This window comes from Phasianus colchicus, chromosome 14 (genome assembly GCF_987193195.1).
Source record: "Phasianus colchicus chromosome 14, bPhaCol1.hap1.1, whole genome shotgun sequence".
NCBI classification, from domain to species: Eukaryota; Metazoa; Chordata; class Aves; order Galliformes; family Phasianidae; genus Phasianus; species Phasianus colchicus.
In genome coordinates, this window is record NC_143449.1 from 16,867,930 (window position 1) to 16,887,779 (window position 19,850).

Sequence of the window (19,850 nt, forward strand, 5' to 3'; positions counted from 1 at the left end):
CTGAAGGGAACAACGTGTACTTTCACGGAATCTTTCAAACAAGCCATTGCTGATGTGCTTACTTGGCACTTGAGCACATCTGGGTCGAAGCAGCCAGGCAATGGCTATCATCAGGTTAGCAACTTGACATTTTTTAATTACTTCAGCAGCTAACAGGCACATAAAATACTGAAACTACTCCTACGGTTACAGCAAACCAAGTCCAATTTCTGCCTGAGAAGGTATTATTTATTACTTCTCTATTACGGAAAAACACACCAATGGAAGAAAGTAGCATTGGAGTGAGAATGCACAGGGCAAGAGCGTGCATTGTGTGCACAGCTCCATCTCCATCTCAGTATTTTAGCCCCAAACCAGCAATCCGCGTGTTGCCCATTGATGACGTGGGCTGTGCTGACTGAGAGGAGAGGTGGCAAAGCATCACATCGCTTTTCTTCTGTATTTTGTGTGCCTCAAACATGCTTCCTTATCAAACCACTGCCATCTTCTCTCAAGCCAAGAACAAAACGCCACACACCTGTATCAAAAAATATTCCAACGTCTTTATTCGTTTTTTAAACAAACGTACAGCTCAAGTAACTGCAACAAACAGCACAAAAACAATAGCAAAAGTGGGGAGAAAACCCTCACCGTAAACAAGATGTGCTGGAGACCACAATACACGCAGACACTTTGCATGCTAAAACACAAGCTCAGGAAGTGCACCCATCCATCGGGAAGCGTGTCAAGTGCTATTACATAGAAAACAAAGGACTACCCCAAACATTTCTCTATTGATATAAACCATCCTGTGCATTTAAGCTCTTCTTTCAGCCTAGAACTTCAGGTCTGCTTTTACCCCCTCCTTTTCCTTAAGGGATTTCTGTTTGTTTTCCAAACAAACACACTTTGGTTTTACCATAAACACCAGAACAAAGCCGAAAGAACTCAGGGTAAAGTACCAAGGATTATCTTCCTAGATTGATATACTGAAAGCCACAAACCTTTACGTTATGTTATGATTACTGATACTGAAATCATACATTTGTTTGTCTAGCGGTCTACAACAAGCAACATTTGAGATGAGGTAGATGTGAGAAATCATTCTCTCTGTAATGACATGAGCATTGCATGGCAGCGGGATGAACTAAATTAATAACTTTCCCCCCATGCTATTCTTTTACTCTGGAATACCAAACAGTGCTGCTAGCTGACTCTGTATAACCTGAGTGTCATTTTATCGCACTGAAATCCCTGAGACTTCTTGTTTTGTCTCATCAACCAATTTATATATTTTTAGCATGTTTGCAAGTAGAAGATTTAAAGTAGTATGTGATTGTTAGTTCTGCTGCACTTCTCCTTCCCCTTCCACCATCAGCAGCTGGAGGTAGGCAGGAGATGCGGAAGGAACTGCATATCTGAGTGGTTCAGTGGGGACTGGGAAATATTGAGGGGGAGGAAGTACATGGGAGGGTAAAGGATGTACATTTATAGCTGTGTTAGTTCTACTACTTGTAGAATAGTATGTTCTCAAAAAACAAACAAAAACAACCAAACAAAACAGTATTTCATTTCAGGATTTTGATAAATTGAGTTGAGGGTAGGGCTGAATTTTAAAACATCAGTGGTTTCAGAACACGCTCCTAACAAACCTCTGGAGATCTCTTTCCAGTCTGCTATGAAGACCTCAACAACCCACACAGCCACGCTGTGATGCTGAGGGAGAAGAGGGAGAAGTAAGAAGCCCCTCAGCAGCTCTGCACGGCCCCTTTCTCCCCAGGCTTTCTGCCTCCAGCACAAACCACGCACTGCTGTCAGCAGCTTTGCAGCACAGCTCACAAACTAAACGCTCGCAACTCAGTGCGGAGAAACATCACAGTTGTGCCAGAAAACTTCTGCTGGGCTCTGCTGGGTAAAGTAACCTCAAAATAAAACCATGCAAGAAAAAAAATGAACAAATTAATTCATGATTAAAAAAAAAAAAAAAGTCAAATAAATTTTTTCCTTGAAGTCAAATAAGCACCTTTTAAAAAACTGCAAAGTCCCAAGAGAGGAAACTGGAATCCAAATGTCATCATACGGTTGAAGCAGGTAATCTTCGTGGTCTTTTCTAACCTTAACAATTCTATATCAATATTGAAACAACAAAGTTTGTCCCCAAAAAAGCAGGCCAAGGTTGTCATCATCTCCTTCCCCAAATCCGTCAGCACAGCAGTACAGGCAAATCTTGAAGTCTTTGCATTCACTCAATTTCTGTGATTTAGGACTCATACATCCATCCTGGTAATTCTGCTGGATAAACTCCCTATGATTTAGCTTCTCTTCTATAGTCATTTGGCCAATATGGCCAAAGCAGGATGACAGTCTGGTGACAGTCACCAGCCACTGCACAACAGAGGTAAAGATAATGGTTATCACTTAAGAAGTTTCATTAACACTCAAAGTTCATGAAGGCCTTGTAGCAAAGGCACTTGAAAGGATAAAAAAAAAAAAAGTCAAAGCGAGCCTTCTGTGAACAGTCTGGATACCAGCTGGAAGGTGAGGAGGCATCTCATATATATCTCAAGAAAATGCAACTCTCACACTGGGTTTATTCAGCCCACGGCTGAAGCACAGCTTGGGAAGGTCAGTCCATGGATGTCTCCTGGAAACCCCCCGCCCAGGGCATCCAAAGGGCCACTGCTCTGCATCCCATCTGTTGGCAGCTGGGTGTGCAGCACAACAGTGACTCACCTGCTGCAATCAAACCCTGCCTCACCTGCTGAGGAACAAAGCCAAACACTTCAGAGCTCTAAAACAAACAAAAACTGACAAAAAAGCAGCCAACACTTACAAACTGTGCAGCACAAACACAGGTGCAGGTGACAAGTAATAGGGTAGAGCAGGTTGGAGGCTGAACAAGAAACGCTGCGATGCAGTCCAATGATATTTGTGTACATGCTCATCTCAAAGGATTCAAGATGAATAATTTTGCTAGCAGAGATGGAAGAATGGCCAACAGTGGTGATGCATCTTCTGAGCATCAAAGAAATAAGGCTCAGAAAGGACTCTGGAAGGTAGGAGTTGGTGAATGGTCCGCAGGCCTTTCCACATCCACACTGTCACCTGAGTTAAAGGAGCAACTCTGGAAATCTTCATTTATCTTCTATTCTGAAAGCAGTTTATCGGTGCTCTTTTTCAGAATTAGAGGATTCAGGAGTTTCTATTAAAATTAAAGAATGAATTTCTTCTTCCTTGATTAACCTGTCGTAACCACTCATACAGTCCTCCTTTGCACAACTCTGGAAGAGAAGGGCAATGTTTTTAGCAGCGTTTTTTTTTCTTTTCATTATGAAAATTGTTTTTTCAGCCCCCCACAAGACAGACCAGTTTTCACAACATAAAGCTTTGGGTAACTGGTTCCATACAGCTCTTACCATTGCAATTACTTGGTCTTACATATATATCGTGTTGGTTTTGAGATAAATGGTATCAAAAAGAAAAGTGGAAGCTTACAGATTCCGGCTCCATAGATAAGCTCACCAAACAGCTTTGTACCAACCTGGGGATCCTCATTCTGCTCCCCAAACATGCGCTTCAGGATTTCCCGAGGGTCCGGGATTGGGGGAAGAATTAATATCTTAAGCCTTCAGAAAATAAAGAAAAAAAAACTTCAGATGAATTCATTACAAAAGAAAAATCACCATTTCCAAGTCACAGTTGGGTGCAGACAAAAAAAATGTGTGGAGTCAGCTTTGACACCACCAGCTCATTTGTAGCTTCTGCACAACTGCAGCCCCATTCTTTAATTCCACGCTTGTATATGCATTCCATATATATTAATTTTGAACTCAGATTTCATTGCTTAAAAAGAGAGGATGCGACACCCGTACAACAAGAATCTAACTGTGAGCAGAGATAAGCAACGTTACCAACAGGAAAACAAAGCACCTATCTGGCCTACTACTCTACTTCCAATGGATGAGGCATAATGGTTGCCATTCTTGGTATTTGATCCATGCTACTGTGAAAAGCAACTACTTTTGAAATGTGTCACATCGTGAGCAATTAACTGGAAGACAGATGTGTTACAACGTAAATCAAAGACCAGTCAGAAGTACTGGATTGTAAATAAAGCAATATAATAATTTACCTTTTAAGGTAAACGAGTAGGATTATTGTGGACACTGTCACTATTAGTGGAATGGTGATAATTAAAATAAAATTGAACGCAGAGTTTGGATTCTCACCTGGAAGACAAAAATTGTTGAAACTTAGGGATGTTTTGGGAGGCTTTTCAGGAAAAAAATGACAATGAATAAATTAAGTCTAATTAACTCACAGACAATGTTTTTCAAACATGCTAATACTTTCGTAGGCAAGGACATTATTTTTCAAAATGTGATAACTGTAATGTAGATACAGTTGGCAAGAAAATGGAAAACAGAGACTCAGAGCTGAAGAAGTGACAGCACTTGGAAGAGGTGACTGCACAGCTAAATAGATGGCAACCCAAAACACAGAAGTGTAAGCAATAATAGAATTCCCTTGATCTCTCTTCGTGCAAAATTAAATACCTACATAGGAAGATGATCCAGGATACCCGTTAAATTATCAGGCAAGGTATGAGGTTCCTAGGAGATAAATTCAAATTCAAGGAAGAATTGCTCTCACCGATGCTCCTTTCATCGCTCCATTCACTGTAGAACTTGCTGCTGTAGCATTCAACCTTGGGCAGTGCTCTCACTTGGAAGGTGTACTTGCTATTAGGGTCAACACTAGGAATTGACGTAGAATTAAATTTAACCTAGCATAAAAGGAAAAAGTAATTTGCTTTGTATGATTACCAATATAGTTTTTGGTTAAAAAAATAACCAAAAAACCAAAAACCAACAACAAGCCCATTTCCCTCTTGCAGTTATTGTAATACTTATGTTTTGATGGAAGATCTTTTCATAAATACTGAACTTCACAGAAAAGGACATAATAGCATCTAAGCAGCAAAGAGTGCCTAAGCAGAGATTCCAAAGCTAAGATTTAAACTGACTCACTGCTGCACCTATCATTCATCAGACTTAGTGTCTGGCATGGTGCCTTTTGTTCTATTTTTTTTTTTTTTTTGACAAAACATCTATGATTTGCACTGCCTGCCCCACCTCAGACAGGGTAACAACATTGATTTAACTTTAACTACAAAAAACTCTTCTCCAATGCCTCCATGGAGAGCAGGGCTCAAACTTCACATATTTTTGGTAGAAGAGGCCAATTCCCCGAGAATTGTTAACGTAATTTGAGTTTGCTAACGATGCTCTGCTGAACAAGACTGGCACCTTGCTTTTAAATTTATCTCGTTGTTTACCATTCTGATCAGCCAGCACAGCCAGTTCAGCTACACAGATTCAGGCATGAGTACATCCAGACACCAAAGTCAACGCTTTTTATACGTACGTATAATCAGTATATTTAAGACTGCACAACTTTTTTTCCACACCCACCCTTTGTTGTCACTTTTAATCCCCCACAACTTTCTGTACAAGGTTCTGTCATCTTGTGTGCAATTAATTTTGCTCCACAGTACTCGAGCCGTGTCATCCAAGGACAAACAAGTCACTTGGCAGAGAGCAGACCAATAGCAGGCAAGCACAACGCCACCAGACCAAAGTTCCAGATCAAAGAGGAAGTCTTAGGCACTACAGTATATTTCCTGGTGAGCGTTGTTACTTAGTTGAACACACAGCTCTTTACCCGAGAGTTATTACAATTCATTGCTTTGCAATAGACAATGGCATGGATTTGGAAGACTAGCATGGATTATGTTGTGTATATATATATATATATATATATATATTACTACTGGAAAACTACTGTATGGGAGAAAAATCTATCAAATCCACACAATGCTTTCAGCTAGTGCAACCAACCCATTCACACGCAGCACGTTATTCGTTTCTAAACAAAGGATGAGTTACAGTGATCATCAACACAAGTTACAGAAGGCACACTCCTGCCTATGGCAGTGGGTTGGAACTGGATCATCTTTAAGGTCCTTTCCAACCTCCGCCATTCTATGATTCTATGCACAGGGAAAACAAAACAAAAAGCAACTGTTAGATGTAAGCAATGAAAACTCACTTGAATTGTCTGAGCAGTGGTCAAGTCACCATTGTGATATCTCACTTCATAACTCAGACAATTTGCTGGAATGGTGCCCGATTCACTCCACTGCAGATGAATTCCATTGTTAACATATGATAGTTTAGCTATTGTTGGTGTGGCAGGTTTTACTGACATGCAGAACAGAAATAAATGGAAATAATTAGAAATGGTATTGCATTGGTTACAGATGTGAGCAGAAGTCCTACATTGCATAACGTTACACATATACCAATTTAGCAACAGAAAGAGGAAAAAGCACCAAAAAATAAAGAATCAAAACAAAGAAAGAGTAAGAATAGAAATGAGTGAAAACTCTTCCTGAGAACCAAACCGTATACAGATAATCTCTAAATCAAAGATCAGTAGGAAAAGGGAACAGCTAATCACACTGTTTCTCAAACACATTGACACACCAGCAATTTCTTTTCCTCCACCATTTTTTCCCACCCCCTCTACATGGCATTCAACTCACCAAGGGTGGTAGGATTTTCAGTCACGCATACAGGCATAATATTTTCAGAGTCATCTCTGATCAATATACTGATCAGTGGGTACTCCCTGATCCCTGAGGCAGCCTGAGGGAAGGTAAAACTGAAGGCACATTCAAAGCTTCCTTGGCTCACAGAATAATTTTTGCACTCCTTGTGTCTTTCCAAACCATCAAACCTATAGGAATAAAAAAAAAATTAACTTCAAAAGGGAAGGAAGCAAGGGGCAAGTTTATTTGGAAAGCTGTTACAAATCCTAAAGGCAGATCTTAAGTTGTGCTATAGCATATTTTTGTATAGCATTAATTTTATGTAAAAACCTTCTCGCTCTTATCAAGCTTTAGGAAGAATATTATTTTCATAGAGTGTCCAATAGCTGAAAGAGAGACAGGTCACAGTGTTTCTACTGCCATGCATCAGATTGATGACTGCTTTCAGACTGAGTCCTTGTTTTCTCCATGGGAAAACAATTTCAAGGGGAAAAAAAAACAAAACAACAGAAGAGTTTAGAGAGCAAACAAATCAGGATCACTTCCTGTCAACAGTTTCACTTGTGCTAGGATGAGGTGACTAATCTCCTTCCACAATGCCCGAGGTATGGCTGTTCCTGTTAAGGATGGACACATTTCACCTACTGCATGCATCTGCTTTCCAAAACGTTTCCAGTACCAGCGAGGCAATGACTGCCTTCTTCCTTGCCTCGCAGGTTCCACTGACAACATTCCAGTAACTTTCCCTCCACAGAAACAGAAGGGATTGTTCTCAAACCAGCAAACCGGGCTTTGTTAAGGAGCACAATAGGAATGATGCTTTCCTGTTTCACACTGCCCTACTGAAGGGCTGCCAAAGGCAGAACTGCCCATCCTATTATCAGGTTCCCTCTTGTATCTGTATTTCTTATCTCTAATTTGGGTCTAGGAAAGAAGGGAAGCATTCAGAGCAGACAGTGCAATGTAGGTGCATCAACCTGCTCTGGTAAGCCTCCATTTCAGCAACGACTACAGTGCACTGACCCAAATTGTTTATTCTCAGCTAACATTATACCCAAGGCATCCCACAAGCCCCATCAGCCAAGTTTCTGACCGCACTGCAAGCCTCTCCCTTTGGAACAAGAGTCTGTTTATGGCAGTCAGCTGGCAAGTGCGGATGATGATAAAAAGATGCTCTTCATTACATGCAGTGCGAATCAGTTATTTATGACATAGAAGATTCAAACAGAACTACTAAATGTTAATGCTTCCATACCATTTTCCAATGATTTAAGAGCTCACATGCGCATTAGTGAGCAATTCTGACTTAAACAGCCCACACTTATGGGGCTGCAAGGAGAGAAACTTGGGCAGCTCTTCTTTTTCCATATTTGAATCCACAATTAGAAATAAAAAAAAAAAAAGGCAGTAAAAGGGCTTTAGAAGCAGCAAATCCTTCATATAATAAACATATCAATTTCCTGGACTCTGCAGTAGCAACTTCTGCAGCCTCCAGCAGCTGAGCTTTCCGTTGGACTGGACACCCTTGTATGCAGTGCTTTCAGGACGTTTCAGAACAACAGGAAATAAAATGCATTAAGTAATGTAGAACTACAGATTAGCACTAAAGCAGTTTAGGGTTGGTAATAAAAAGTTAAATACGAACCAGTAGAACAAACTGTAATTAGTATCACTACTTGCATTCTCTCCAGGATGCCACATACAAAGCATGTACTCCAGGTTGTGCCAGACACAGCTCAAGCCAACAGCAGCAGTACCTGGAACACCTGCAAGGCGAGTTTGAAAGTTTGATTTTACCACTTCTCACTGCTTTTCAAAAGTCAAGCATCCTTTTTTATGTAACTGAAAACGCGCAGAAGGCAAAAGAAGAGTAATGTCCCAAATCGTGTTGCTCCAGCACAACCAATCATCAGCTCCAGTTGTTCACTGACATCTTGCCAAGAGCTCCTGAATGTCAGTGATTGTAACAGTGATACTCAAAGTTTCCACCACACGTGAATTACTACTCAGGTAACTGAGGTGATGAGTCAGGAAAATATTTTGTTTCTGTTGAACTACAGATACTTTAGAAAGGAATTGAAGTACACAACTGTCGTAGGCACAGTTTATCATCATTATTATGGACACCCTCCTTAAAAACAGTCAATTATATTTATCTTCTCCAGACAAAAATATTACTTTCTCAGCATTCTGAATGGTTGGAATAGATGATCTTAGTGATCTTTTCCAACCTTAATAATCGTATGATTATAGAAATACCTTTAGTTCCTAACTATGGACAAACACAACACTGGGGTAAGTTGGAATTTCCACTGATACTTCCAGACATCCAATCATAGAAATAAACTTACATGTTAGTGACTGATCGGTAGGTATAAATCAACGTAAGTTCTCTCTTATCTCACAACCACAAGATGGCAGGTAGAAGATGAATGATGGCAATCACAACACCTTGAAAGTGCATTTAAACATGAAGAGCTTGCCCGTGAGACTTTAAGTGTCAGAAGATATCACTGTGTGCCATTCTGTTAAGCTCTGCCAACTGACCTTCCCTTTACCCCCGTATCTCTCAGACATATTTTGCTCTGATCTGTTTCTGTGATATTTTGTTCCAACAGCGCAGATAAGGATCCATCTCCTCACCCAAGAGATGCACGCCAGCCTCAAGCCTTGATGTTCTGCATTACCTTTTGGTGGAACAGAGGTCTCCACCCACTGGCTGTGATTGGTGGCATTACTGTTCTTGCATTCACTTCTCACTTTGAAACGCATCTCCTTATTCAAGACTGTATCAGTCACACGAAAGAGACTCTTTCTCCACTCCTAGGTTTAGGTGGGGGAAAAGAAAACCAGAACATTTGGAATACGGCATCAAATACACAGAAATTACTATTAATACAAACACTATAAAAAAAAAGCTGAAAGCCCATGAACGTCTGACCACACATGGAAGAATCAATGCCACTTAGATGTTTGTTTTCCTTATCAGACATGCTCCCAACTCAGCAAAACAGAGTTCTGTGTTTGTTCATGACTATTGTAAAGGGAGCAAAGAACCCTACCACAGTGGGGTTAAGGGATCAAAGAATTAGCACAGTGTGGAGGAAAATGATCCCGCAATAAGTCCGCATGGATCTGACAGCTATTTCACTGCTGCTGACCTTATTTGTTAGACCCTCCCACAAATCATTCCACTTGCAATCCAAGCAGGCTTCCAGTTACTTACTGAAACCATTAAGGAAGTAAATATCTTTCTGCTGAGTTAGCAAGTTCAACTGACTCATAGAAAGGTCCGACAGTGATCATTAGAGGAGAGGGTGTCAAAAATGACATATAACCCTTTTAGCAGCGTCCACTCATCCTATCAGCTCATCTGTTTGTGAAACCGCAGCCTTGCTCCAATCCCAGCACATCCTGGGGCTCTCAGACAGAACGCAGCAGTCACAGTGCAAAGGCCATAAGGAACATGAACAACAGCTCAACAACAAAGGACTGTTTCAGCAGACATCCTTAGGGGTGCTGCATTGATTTTAACCATGCCCAGCACTGCTGGTCCCATGGTCAGTGTGTACTTCAAGCTTCAAATTCTGACCGTTTGGAACTACTGATGGATGGAGAATTATCTTGTTAGCTCTCCTACAGCCCCTTCAATGTCACAGAAAGGTTTCTTGTCATTGTGATCAAAGAGTTGTTAATCTATAGTGAGACACCCCGAGAATCACACCTGGGATGCAAAACACCCAGCACAGAAAGAAAAGCAGAAGAGCCAAATGAACTCGTTTTCAAGAGAAAAAGATTTCTTCCATGCTGTCTTCATAACACAATGCCCACGAGCAACTGTAAGCACAGTGCTGGGGCAGGGCAGGCACACACACTGACATTATTACTACAATACTTCTGTGTTATCGGGAGTAGTTCCATTATCAGAGAGTGACAGGTTTTTGTCTGCATGCTGGCATGACTCGTTTTTGAGGTTTTGATCCCACGACAAGAATTAGAAGTTGTGCTACAACTGCTCTTTTTAATATGTCTACACATTTAATAATAGAACGCACGCAGACATCGCTTTATCACAATAATATTCACCAGAGCACAGCAGAGCAGCAGGACGAGAGGAACTCACGTTTTTGTGCTGAGACACCTCATCGATCAGGATGTCGCTGGAATATTCCAGGTCACAGCTGCTGCTGATGTTCTCCGGGGGATTCCACGTCCAGTTCAAGGTGCAGATTTGGATAAATGAATAGTTGAGGTTGGATGGAGGGGGAAGAATTTTTTCTCCTAAAAAGAAGGAGAAGTTATAGCAATAACAACCCCATCACTCCACATTTCACCACTAATAATGACAGATTTTTAGCTCTTCATCAGAACATAAAGAGCATTCTTTCCTGTTTGCTATCAGATAAGCTACCGTCCACCAAAACACCTCCACCATTCCCATTAACAAGGCCCACTGATTACTTAAATTACTGTAAGAAACATGGAAAATATTTTAAAGGAATTTCAAGGAAATCACAGCATAAAGCATCTGTGGCAAAGAAACCAATGTCTATAGGGAAAGATGAATCTCAATGCCCGTGTTTCCCATTTTTTGTTGCGAGTTTGCATCACGAATGCCAAATCTTTTACAAATATATGTAGAGTCTGTGAAGCCATTGATACTTTATCCTACCCACAGTTCAGCCATCAGTACAGGTTCAGAAAGAATACTTCAAAAAGAGAAAAGCCATCACCACTCGTAAGCAACAACTGGGCTGAACTGTGGCTCTAGCCTACAATCTCATCAAAACCAAGAGTGTTACTCAAACAAACAGACAAAAAAGCCCACAATGTTTCTTCAATTACTCACATTTAACACCACGCTCTCACACACTGAGCCAACTTAGCACAGAAAAACAGTGATCCACCGCGGCTGTGCTTCAGTGGTAAACGTTTTTTGCCTCCTCCAAAGCACGACAGAGCAGAGGAAAGCAGAGGAAAGTGACTCAGAGGCGCTGGGATAAGCCCATTTGTGCCTCCAACCTTCCAGACCTGGGCACTGAGTCACTGCCTTCGAACAGCTCATCACGGCTCGAAGGTCAGATGGAGAAGGAAACGAGACAGAAAGTAGAAAACTGTCAGGAAAAACTAAAGCGTGGTGCATTCTAGAAAAAGTCAGCAACTGGTAACTCCCTAAGAAACCCTCTGCGTGCTACTAAAGGATATTTAATAAGAGGCCAAACGAGGCGGCTTCTCGATTGCGTTTAGGTCTCATTGCTACCTGCTGGCTGTGGAAGGGGTATCTCTGCTGTGCAGCAGCTCCACAAACACTTGAAACTGATACCAACTGGCGCTACGTGCCCCAAAACCCCCTCCAACATTTGGGGCAATGTATGTGAAAAGGGAAAACAATGACATAGATACGAGATCTCCCATCCAGTTCAGCATGCAACCACATTTGCTTCTGCTAGATGGAAGACAAGGCAAAAAAAAGGTTCCTTCAGCAAGAATTCTGCTGCAAGCATCTGTCACACCATTATCTTAAATGTCCTGAGAGCCATTTCTACTGAAGCTCCAAGAAAATTCATCCAGCAGCCACATGGCTCTCTGAATTTGCACAGCTAAGGAAAAGCAGCAGCAGAGCTCAGATGTTACCATCTGTGTGACAATTTACGGTCAGAACAAAAATGAGAAGAGTCACCAGGATTTGCTGCCTTAGCCCGAACACTCGTGGCTTTTCTGAGCAGACAAAGCTTGTGAGATTATTATTTTAAACAGCTGATCTCAGAAGCAAAGAACACGCAGCAATTCTGAATCACCAAGCTTACAAAATAGCCTCCTTCTAGAACACCAAGGCAGTGAGCCAGAACACCATTCCCATCACCTGTCCCATCCAGAACACATTTCCCTATTGCCTCTTCCACAGCAAAGCTCCTCCAAACAGCAGCAGGGCCTGAGCCTGTCAGCACCAAGTGCTGCTTCATGGAGGTCCTTTAGATTACACAAAGAAAACAAAACCCTCCACCAAATATTTCTTCAATGCGACGACATGTGCTCTGAGCGATGTCTTTTTGTGATCTTTCTTTAAAACCATCCACAAAAGCCACAAATCATGACAAAAGTGAGTGTTCTCAATGATCACCATTTAAAAGGTCTGGCGAGAATTTTCTGCCTGCCCGCAGTGAGAACTGGGAACACTCCAGGTTTATAAATACATGAATTGCAGCGGTGTAAGAAACTGAAATCCAAAAAGTGTTAATTTGAAGCCGAAGCTTAAGAACTGTGTGGGTTCATTCAGCTGAAAACCTGCTTTTATTTGTGCATCCAGTCCCACATACACATATGTATTTACACGTAATATAGACAGAATCTAATACTTTGTTATTCAAATCTCATTGGCACAGCAATTTGGCAGGACACCTCAACAGCCAAATACAAAACATGAAAGATACGATTGTTTGGAGGGTTGGAAGTAGGTGATCCTTAAGGTTCCTTCCAACACAAACCATTCCAAAGCTTTAATTTCACTCTTTAAAAGAAAAGAAAACCAAAACCAAACAGCACAGCGACAGCTTCTAATAAAGTACAGCAGTAATGCAAATAGCAGAGCTGAAACAATCCTGCACATAAACAAACACAAACAGCACCAAAACCCCACAACACCTTTTAAAAACCATAAAATGGAAACATCAACGAACGTTTTGTATGAACTACTGTAAAAATAACGTAAAAAAAAAAAAAAAAAAAAAGAACACAAACAAACAAACAAACAGCCCTTTCTCCTCGTCCTTTATTTTCTTAAGACGCATTTCGTGGTTACAAAGCAGCAATTCCCAAACGCTTGCGGCCGTACGGACGCACCAAAGCGAGCAAAGGGCTTCATCCTCCCCGCATCTGAAGACCCCCCGCTTCTCACCAGCCCCCCACGCACCCGCACCTCTTTCTTTCTCGCCCTTCCACCAGCGAAGGCAGCCGGGATGCGGAGGGGCGGCTCGGAGCACCGCTGCTGCCCAGTGCACACCGCAATGCTGGCACAGCTTCGGCTCGAGTTTCTTAAACAGCGACAACCCCAAGACCCGCCGAGCTTAAAAGATACCTGCCGACAGCATCCAATGCCGCCCAGCAGGGAAAGAGATGCAGAACTCCGAGCATCTCCCTTCCCCGCTCCCGTAAGAGGCGCAGCGCAGTGCGGGTGCTGATCCCTCTGAAGTTTACGCACTCCGGGCGATGCAGCCACGAAACGAAAGCGTTTGATTTCGGTACACGATGCCAACCGGCCCCCCAGCCGTCCGTCGGTCCGTCCGCCCGCAGCCTTTCGCTGATGACCGCTCCCCGCCGGCACCGAACCCGGCTCTCTCTGCCCGCCTCCCCCCGGCCCGGTCCGGCCCCGCTCACCTGCAGCCGCCACCGCAAAACACACGGCGAGGAACAGCAACCGACACCGCAGCGGAGCTCCGAACGAACCCCCGCTCTCCATGGCTCCTGCGCTCCGTCCGTCCGAGCCCGACCGCACGCTCGCACTTCCCGTCGCGGGGGCCGGGCCAGACGGGAAGAGCCGCGCCGCGTCCCGCCCAGGTAACCCGAGCCGAGGGGGAGCGGCCTCGGAGGGCGGCGGCGGCCAACGAGCGCCCACCTGGGCGGCCCTTCGTCCTGCCTGCTGCCCGCTGGTACCGCTTCTTCCAGCGCCCGCACCGCGGAGCCGAATGTGTGCCCCGCACGTCTGTTGTGCCACCCAGGGATCCTCCCCCAGGCATCAGCGCGGCCGTAAGCTCGAAAAGATCGCATCTGGGGGAGGAAAAGTGATTTTTCACAACTCGGCTCCGACCGCTATTGAAACGTGCCCAAGATGCTAACGTCTTCTCGCGAAGAAATTGAACATGTTAGCGAGTCCCCAATAGCTCTCATGATGTTACACTCAGTTCCCACCACAGCAGAATTCCTTGCTTCCAAATCCCTCCTGCAATTTCGTGCCATTGCTGTAGTTGCCATCTGAACTAAAAATGTGCCTTGTTCCTTTTCCCACCCACTGCGCCAGCTCTTCCTTATGCAAACTTTCCCAAACTTCCTCTGCTTCAGTAGTTTTGCAATCAAGATTAAGGTTGCTTTTTGCTCTCTTTTATTGATGTGACGTGGCTGTAGTTTTCCCAGATTTCCACAGAAGTGGAAATACCCCACGAGTGATCTTTTAATACATCCCAGGGTAAGAAAACATTCGGGACAAGGCATTTTCCTCTGACCCCTGTTGCTCCGGTTAGTGTTCCTGCTCCTGGCTATCACCAGAAAACAGATAGAAAATAGCATGGAACAGAGAGGAGATGCTGGCTAAATTTCAAGGCAAACCGAAACCGATTAGTGAGGATTGCTTGTTCCCACTCATCCGAACTATTCAGTATTTCCTCAGCAATTCAAGGAGTTTTGCAAGAGTTCATCTGCTTTTCAGAGCTCGATTTAGAAAAAGGGAAGCAGATCTTTTTACAATGGGGGGGGGGGGAAATGTCCTGGGCCAGTGCTGTAATTTTTCTTTTCTGCCTGTTTGTTTGGATAGTCCTGGAAAAACAGGAGGGTTTAGCAAGTTTCCTAGCTGCTGCTAGAAAGCATCCATGGACCTCCAGTTATAAACAAATGAAAATCACCACTTCACATTGCAGGACATGACGATATTATCAGGCTGTAGAACTGCATGTAGCTGATGTGGACTATGGTTGCTGCAGATGATCTTTGCACAGCACGGCTGGGCAGACCCAGTGACCTCTCTCTTGCTTTCAGTTTCCTTCTCAATGTTTTCCTTCCTTCTCTCTTTCTATTTTGTCCACTCTATCTCCTGGGATGCAGCGCCAGGCGCACAGCCGGGGCTCAGCTCAGCCTGTTGGCTGCCTGCCTGCAGTCGGAGGCAGAAGCAATGTTTCTCCCTGCCCCTGCTCTCACTGCTGTCGGTTTTCCCGTCCACGTCTCAATGCAATCAGAGCTCCTGCTGAACGCTTTGATCCTCACCACCTCCCCGAGACTCCCCGTTTCCCAATCTCAGTGAGTCCTGTCCTGCATCTTGCTGTTGCAAGCCCCGTGCTTCCTGATGTGCTGAACTAATGAATCTGCACTGCAGTGCCTGGATCTCATGCCGACACACCTGATGTGTTTCTGAAAGGCTCTATTAAATACATGGCATCACGTCTGGTTACATCGGAATAAGATCACACTGGTGAGCTGCCCTTGGCTGTGTGCTCCTGCCATGTCCAGCCATGCAGTCGTAGGGCTGTGCAGTGACTTTGCTGACACGTTCCAAAAAAACAACAGTAATGTTTTGGTTTTTTTTTTTCCTCTAAATCAGGTTAAAAGATGGATGAGATGCATGGCGTGGTGTGGCTGCATGGTGACTGGGTGCAAAAAAGAGGCAGCAGTGATGAGCAGTGTGGGGCAGGGGGGGGACTGTCCTTTCTGAGAGCAGAGATCTTCAGTTGCCCCACATCAATCACAAAGTTCTTTCCTCGTCGTTTCTGATCTTGCAGCAGCTTCTGTGGGTACTTCAGATCTCAGCTGACGTCATTACAGGCTCTTCAAAAGATGGATGGGGTCAATTCAAAGAAGAGTCAGCTTGATTAGAATACAGTTGGATCAGAAACACAAACATCCAAAAACACTGCTGAAAAAACCTTCTCTGACTCAGCGGGCCTCTCCCTTTTTGACCTCGGTGTTCTTTGGGGCAGGCCAAGAGTTTTAGAGTATGTGTACTCATAACAGCCTCATAACTCAGCAAGCTGCCTGCGAGCTGCTACCAGCACCTCTGAAATCCAGAAATGATGTGGAATAAAACCTAAATCTTTCTAAGAGCCCTTTTGGGTAGACGTGGAACCAAGCGTGCTTGTGTAAAAAAATTGTATCCCTCTCCAAAACATTGGTACTATAAATGCATGCATCAGTTCGAGGTCTGTTTAATTCACCTTGTATTTGGCAAGGGAGTGACTCCTTCACCTCCCATTGTTCCCAGACAGGTGGGAACAAACCTAATTCTGCAGCTGTTTTGCCAAGACTTGCAAGAATCCTGTGCAGGAGAGCAGAAGCAGCAGTAGAAGTGAGGCGGTAGCAGTGCTATTACTGACTTCCATTGCATCACATTATAGTTGCTACAATTGCCTGGGTTGGAATATTAATTATGTCCTGGCAACTGAATCTCCCCATCAGCTGAGTTAGTGGGAGCAGAGTGGCTGGAGATGTGTTCCCAAAGAGCACAAGTCTGGGTTTGAGAACTGGAACTACACAGCAAAACCCTGATCATGAATTTACTGAACATTTTTCTTTTTTAGGTAAATAGGCAGATTTGCCACCAGATTTCCTCACTGGAGAATCACACTTTATTCTAAATTTGTATAAATTCCTACATCTCAGTCATTGGTTTCCTGAAGAATCACATTTCTGGGATCCTCGGAGAAGGACACGTGACATCTGTGCTCCTGTGCTATTTCTGAGTCATCATCTTCCATTTCCCAGTGAATAATTCAGTGCTAATCCTAAGATTTGGTGTGCTTACGCATCTGAAGGTTCTTTTTTTAAACTTGGAGACAGTGCATGCAATGGCACATCTGAATGATTTTGGCCCCCAGCATCTTACTGTGGTGTCGGCTTCAGTTCTCTCATTCTGGTATTCAGAGAAGGAAAAAAAGAAAAAGGAACCAAAGCAAAGTATATTGTTTGCAACACTTATTTTTCCATTTTGTAGCCTTTGAGTATGCACTGGAATAAACTCTCCCATCTTTGGGTTGAATGGAACATGAATTTGCCCTTCTTGCTGAAATTACTGATTCTCCAAGAACAAGACAAGGATAAAAAGAGCAGTGTAGGAACACCTCTGTGGAGTTGCTTTGTGTATTACTCGGTGCCAAAGTTACATTGGATCACAGCAGAGGTGAATGGGAGGTGCTGCTCTGTCATCGCAGAAGTTAACCAGGGCTGTACAACGCACAGCCATCCAACACACACCATAAGAACACTTCTGCTATGACTTGCTAGTAGCAGGTGTTAATCACGTACAAAGAGAGTAAATTACATCCAGAGTAACTGAAATTCTTACAGCCACGATTTCCCATTTGTTACCCCCATCTCATGGAAAATTCTGTTTTTGGCAGAAATTCAGATCATTAACAAGTGTGCAGAAATATATCCTCAGCTGCAGGAAATTCCAGGTCCCAGGCTTTTTTATTTTGAAAGAAACGTTGAAATGATGTCTTAAAATACTACTTTCTAATCTGTGTGCAGAGAGAAAAGCCGCCTGCCAGAGGCAACAGTAAATACTGATGCTTTGCCAGCTCCGTCTCACGCAGGTGAACAAATCTCTAAAGCATGTTCTCGTGTGCAGAGTGCTGGCAGACCCTGGGTGGCTCTACATGCCCTAATCTGTTTGGCTCTAACACACAACGATCCAAAAAAGTCCCGATGCTGAGAATGATGCTCCTAATCCTCGCTGCCAGGCATCTTACCCACTCCTTTTCCCTTTGTGCAAACAGCAGTGATTGCAAAATGACCGACGCATCTGTTGTGGAGACTTGACAGGTTAGACAGCAATTGTGCAGCAATAGTAATCAGAGGTCTACTTGTACAATATGTACGTGCAGCTATAAGGATATTAGAAAGAATGTTTGTGAATTAAGCTACTGCAACCAGAAATAAGAAAAAACAACGGAGGGCTTATTTCAATGGTAACAATTGCCTATGAAAAGGATAGGAAGGGAAAATGGGAGCACCTTCCGGGCAGAGTTGCCCAGAGATAGGAGTAATGACGGATGCAGCATTCTGCAGTCCACTGATCACTCCCTATTGTTCTCAGATTGGTACAAACACAAAGCAAGGCCAAGCTGGTTTGTCATCAGTGTCATTATATCCGGTGTCTAAAAGGCACCTTTTCCTCTGAGATTCTTCTGTTCTACATCCGGTTGGATTATTTAGCTGCAGGAACGGGGGACAAATCCTTAAGGAATGAGTGTTTTTCTTATTCATTTATATATGCTAATTGAATTAAATACACTTTTTTAGCTGATTTACTGCAACAACTTTCTATATTAACATTAAATTGAAATGACAACTCCAAGACCAACAACAGAATTAGAAGTGAAGACAAAAATTCAACTTGGAATATTAGAGACATCCAGAGACATGAACAAGAATTTTGCTGGAATTCCAGCAAAAATAAGGAATAACAAGTGAAAATTCATCCATACATGTTATTGTGGAACATCCAAGATATCCAGAGACATGAACAAGGATTTCACTGCAATTCCAGGAGAACAATTTGATTTTCTGTCGTATTTAAGAGCTACAGCTCAAGAGTTTTAGTATGTTCACATCTCATCATTGCTTGGTATGTTCAAAATAGGTCTTCAGTACCAGAGTTTGGAATATTACTAGCTCCAAAAAAAGCCTTTTAACGTATTCACTATTAAAACTGCTTCATCACCTTTTAGAAAATTGGAAAACTCTCACTCTCTGCCCTTGTATGTCCTTTGCTGAAAGATTCAAATCAATAAGGTAGGAAACCATACTTACATGTCCTAATCTCTCTTCCTCTTTCTTGCAAGCTAAATGCAGAGCCTGCTTGGCATGAGAGCACACACAAGCAGAAATGCGGTCTGGTGGTCACGATGCCACATCTGTGTGTTGCTTGCAAAGCTCACGGGTGGATTTACGGATCACAACGTTTGTTTCTCAAAAGACAATTTCAGATATTTAGAATCACAGTCAATAAACATTTGGAATGTGGTACGTTTACTACCTGAAGATAATTTTTCTTACAGAAATGAGAAGCTTAGCATTCTTTCAGCTCTATAGCCAAGCTAAATACCTAGGCTGGAGTCTTCTTATAATGGCATTTTGTTACATCTCATTAAAAACCCCAAACCTTTCCATATGAACTACTGGAACCATAGGTACAACTGATGGGATTTTGAAAAACACAGACTTTAAAAATGTTGTTGGATAAAAGAATTCCTGATATGTTTTCTCCTTCCCTAAGAAAACAGAGCCAATGTATCAAAGCTAAGGGGAGGGGAAAAAGGAGTAGAGGAATGATGGCAAATACATTTTCTCCAACACCTGTTGGACAAAAATAACACGTTTTCAGAAAACAGATTTGCTTCATGGGGGGGACCATTCATGTCATGTTATGTTAACACCAGTCAGGTCTGAGCTATTTCATTTCAATGCGCTGCACTTTGTTAAAAAACACATCTCACAGATAATAAGAACTTTATTGGAACATTGTAATTCCCAACCCACTTTCAGGTGTCCTCAGAGC

The 19,850-nt window shown here is 42.9% G+C and overlaps 1 protein-coding gene across 1 annotated transcript; it reads right to left on the minus strand.

The window, feature by feature from the left end:
• Nucleotides 1-520: 520 nt before the first annotated feature.
• IL13RA1 (interleukin 13 receptor subunit alpha 1) lies at nucleotides 521-14,303 on the minus strand. Its single transcript, XM_031593926.2, has 10 exons — nucleotides 13,967-14,303; nucleotides 10,716-10,873; nucleotides 9,280-9,415; nucleotides 8,238-8,358; nucleotides 6,587-6,780; nucleotides 6,091-6,242; nucleotides 4,633-4,765; nucleotides 4,112-4,208; nucleotides 3,521-3,605; nucleotides 521-3,260 (listed from the first exon to the last, which is right to left on the minus strand). The coding sequence occupies exons 1-10, from the start codon at nucleotides 14,046-14,048 to the stop codon at nucleotides 3,141-3,143; spliced, it is 1,278 nt and encodes a 425-aa protein (XP_031449786.2). The 5' UTR covers nucleotides 14,049-14,303; the 3' UTR covers nucleotides 521-3,140.
• Between the last annotated feature and the right edge of the window lie 5,547 nt (nucleotides 14,304-19,850).

Coding starts and splice junctions, on each gene's coding strand:
- IL13RA1 (XM_031593926.2), bottom strand. CDS start 14,048: ATGGAGAGCGGGGGTTCGTTCGGAGCTCCGCTGCGGTGTCGGTTGCTG. Junction 9,416..10,715: donor AGGTGTCTCAGCACAAAAAC/GTGAGTTCCTCT, acceptor ACCTAAACCTAG/GAGTGGAGAAAGAGTCTCTT. Junction 3,261..3,520: donor AGCAGAATGAGGATCCCCAG/GTTGGTACAAAG, acceptor CTTCTCTTCCAG/AGTTGTGCAAAGGAGGACTG.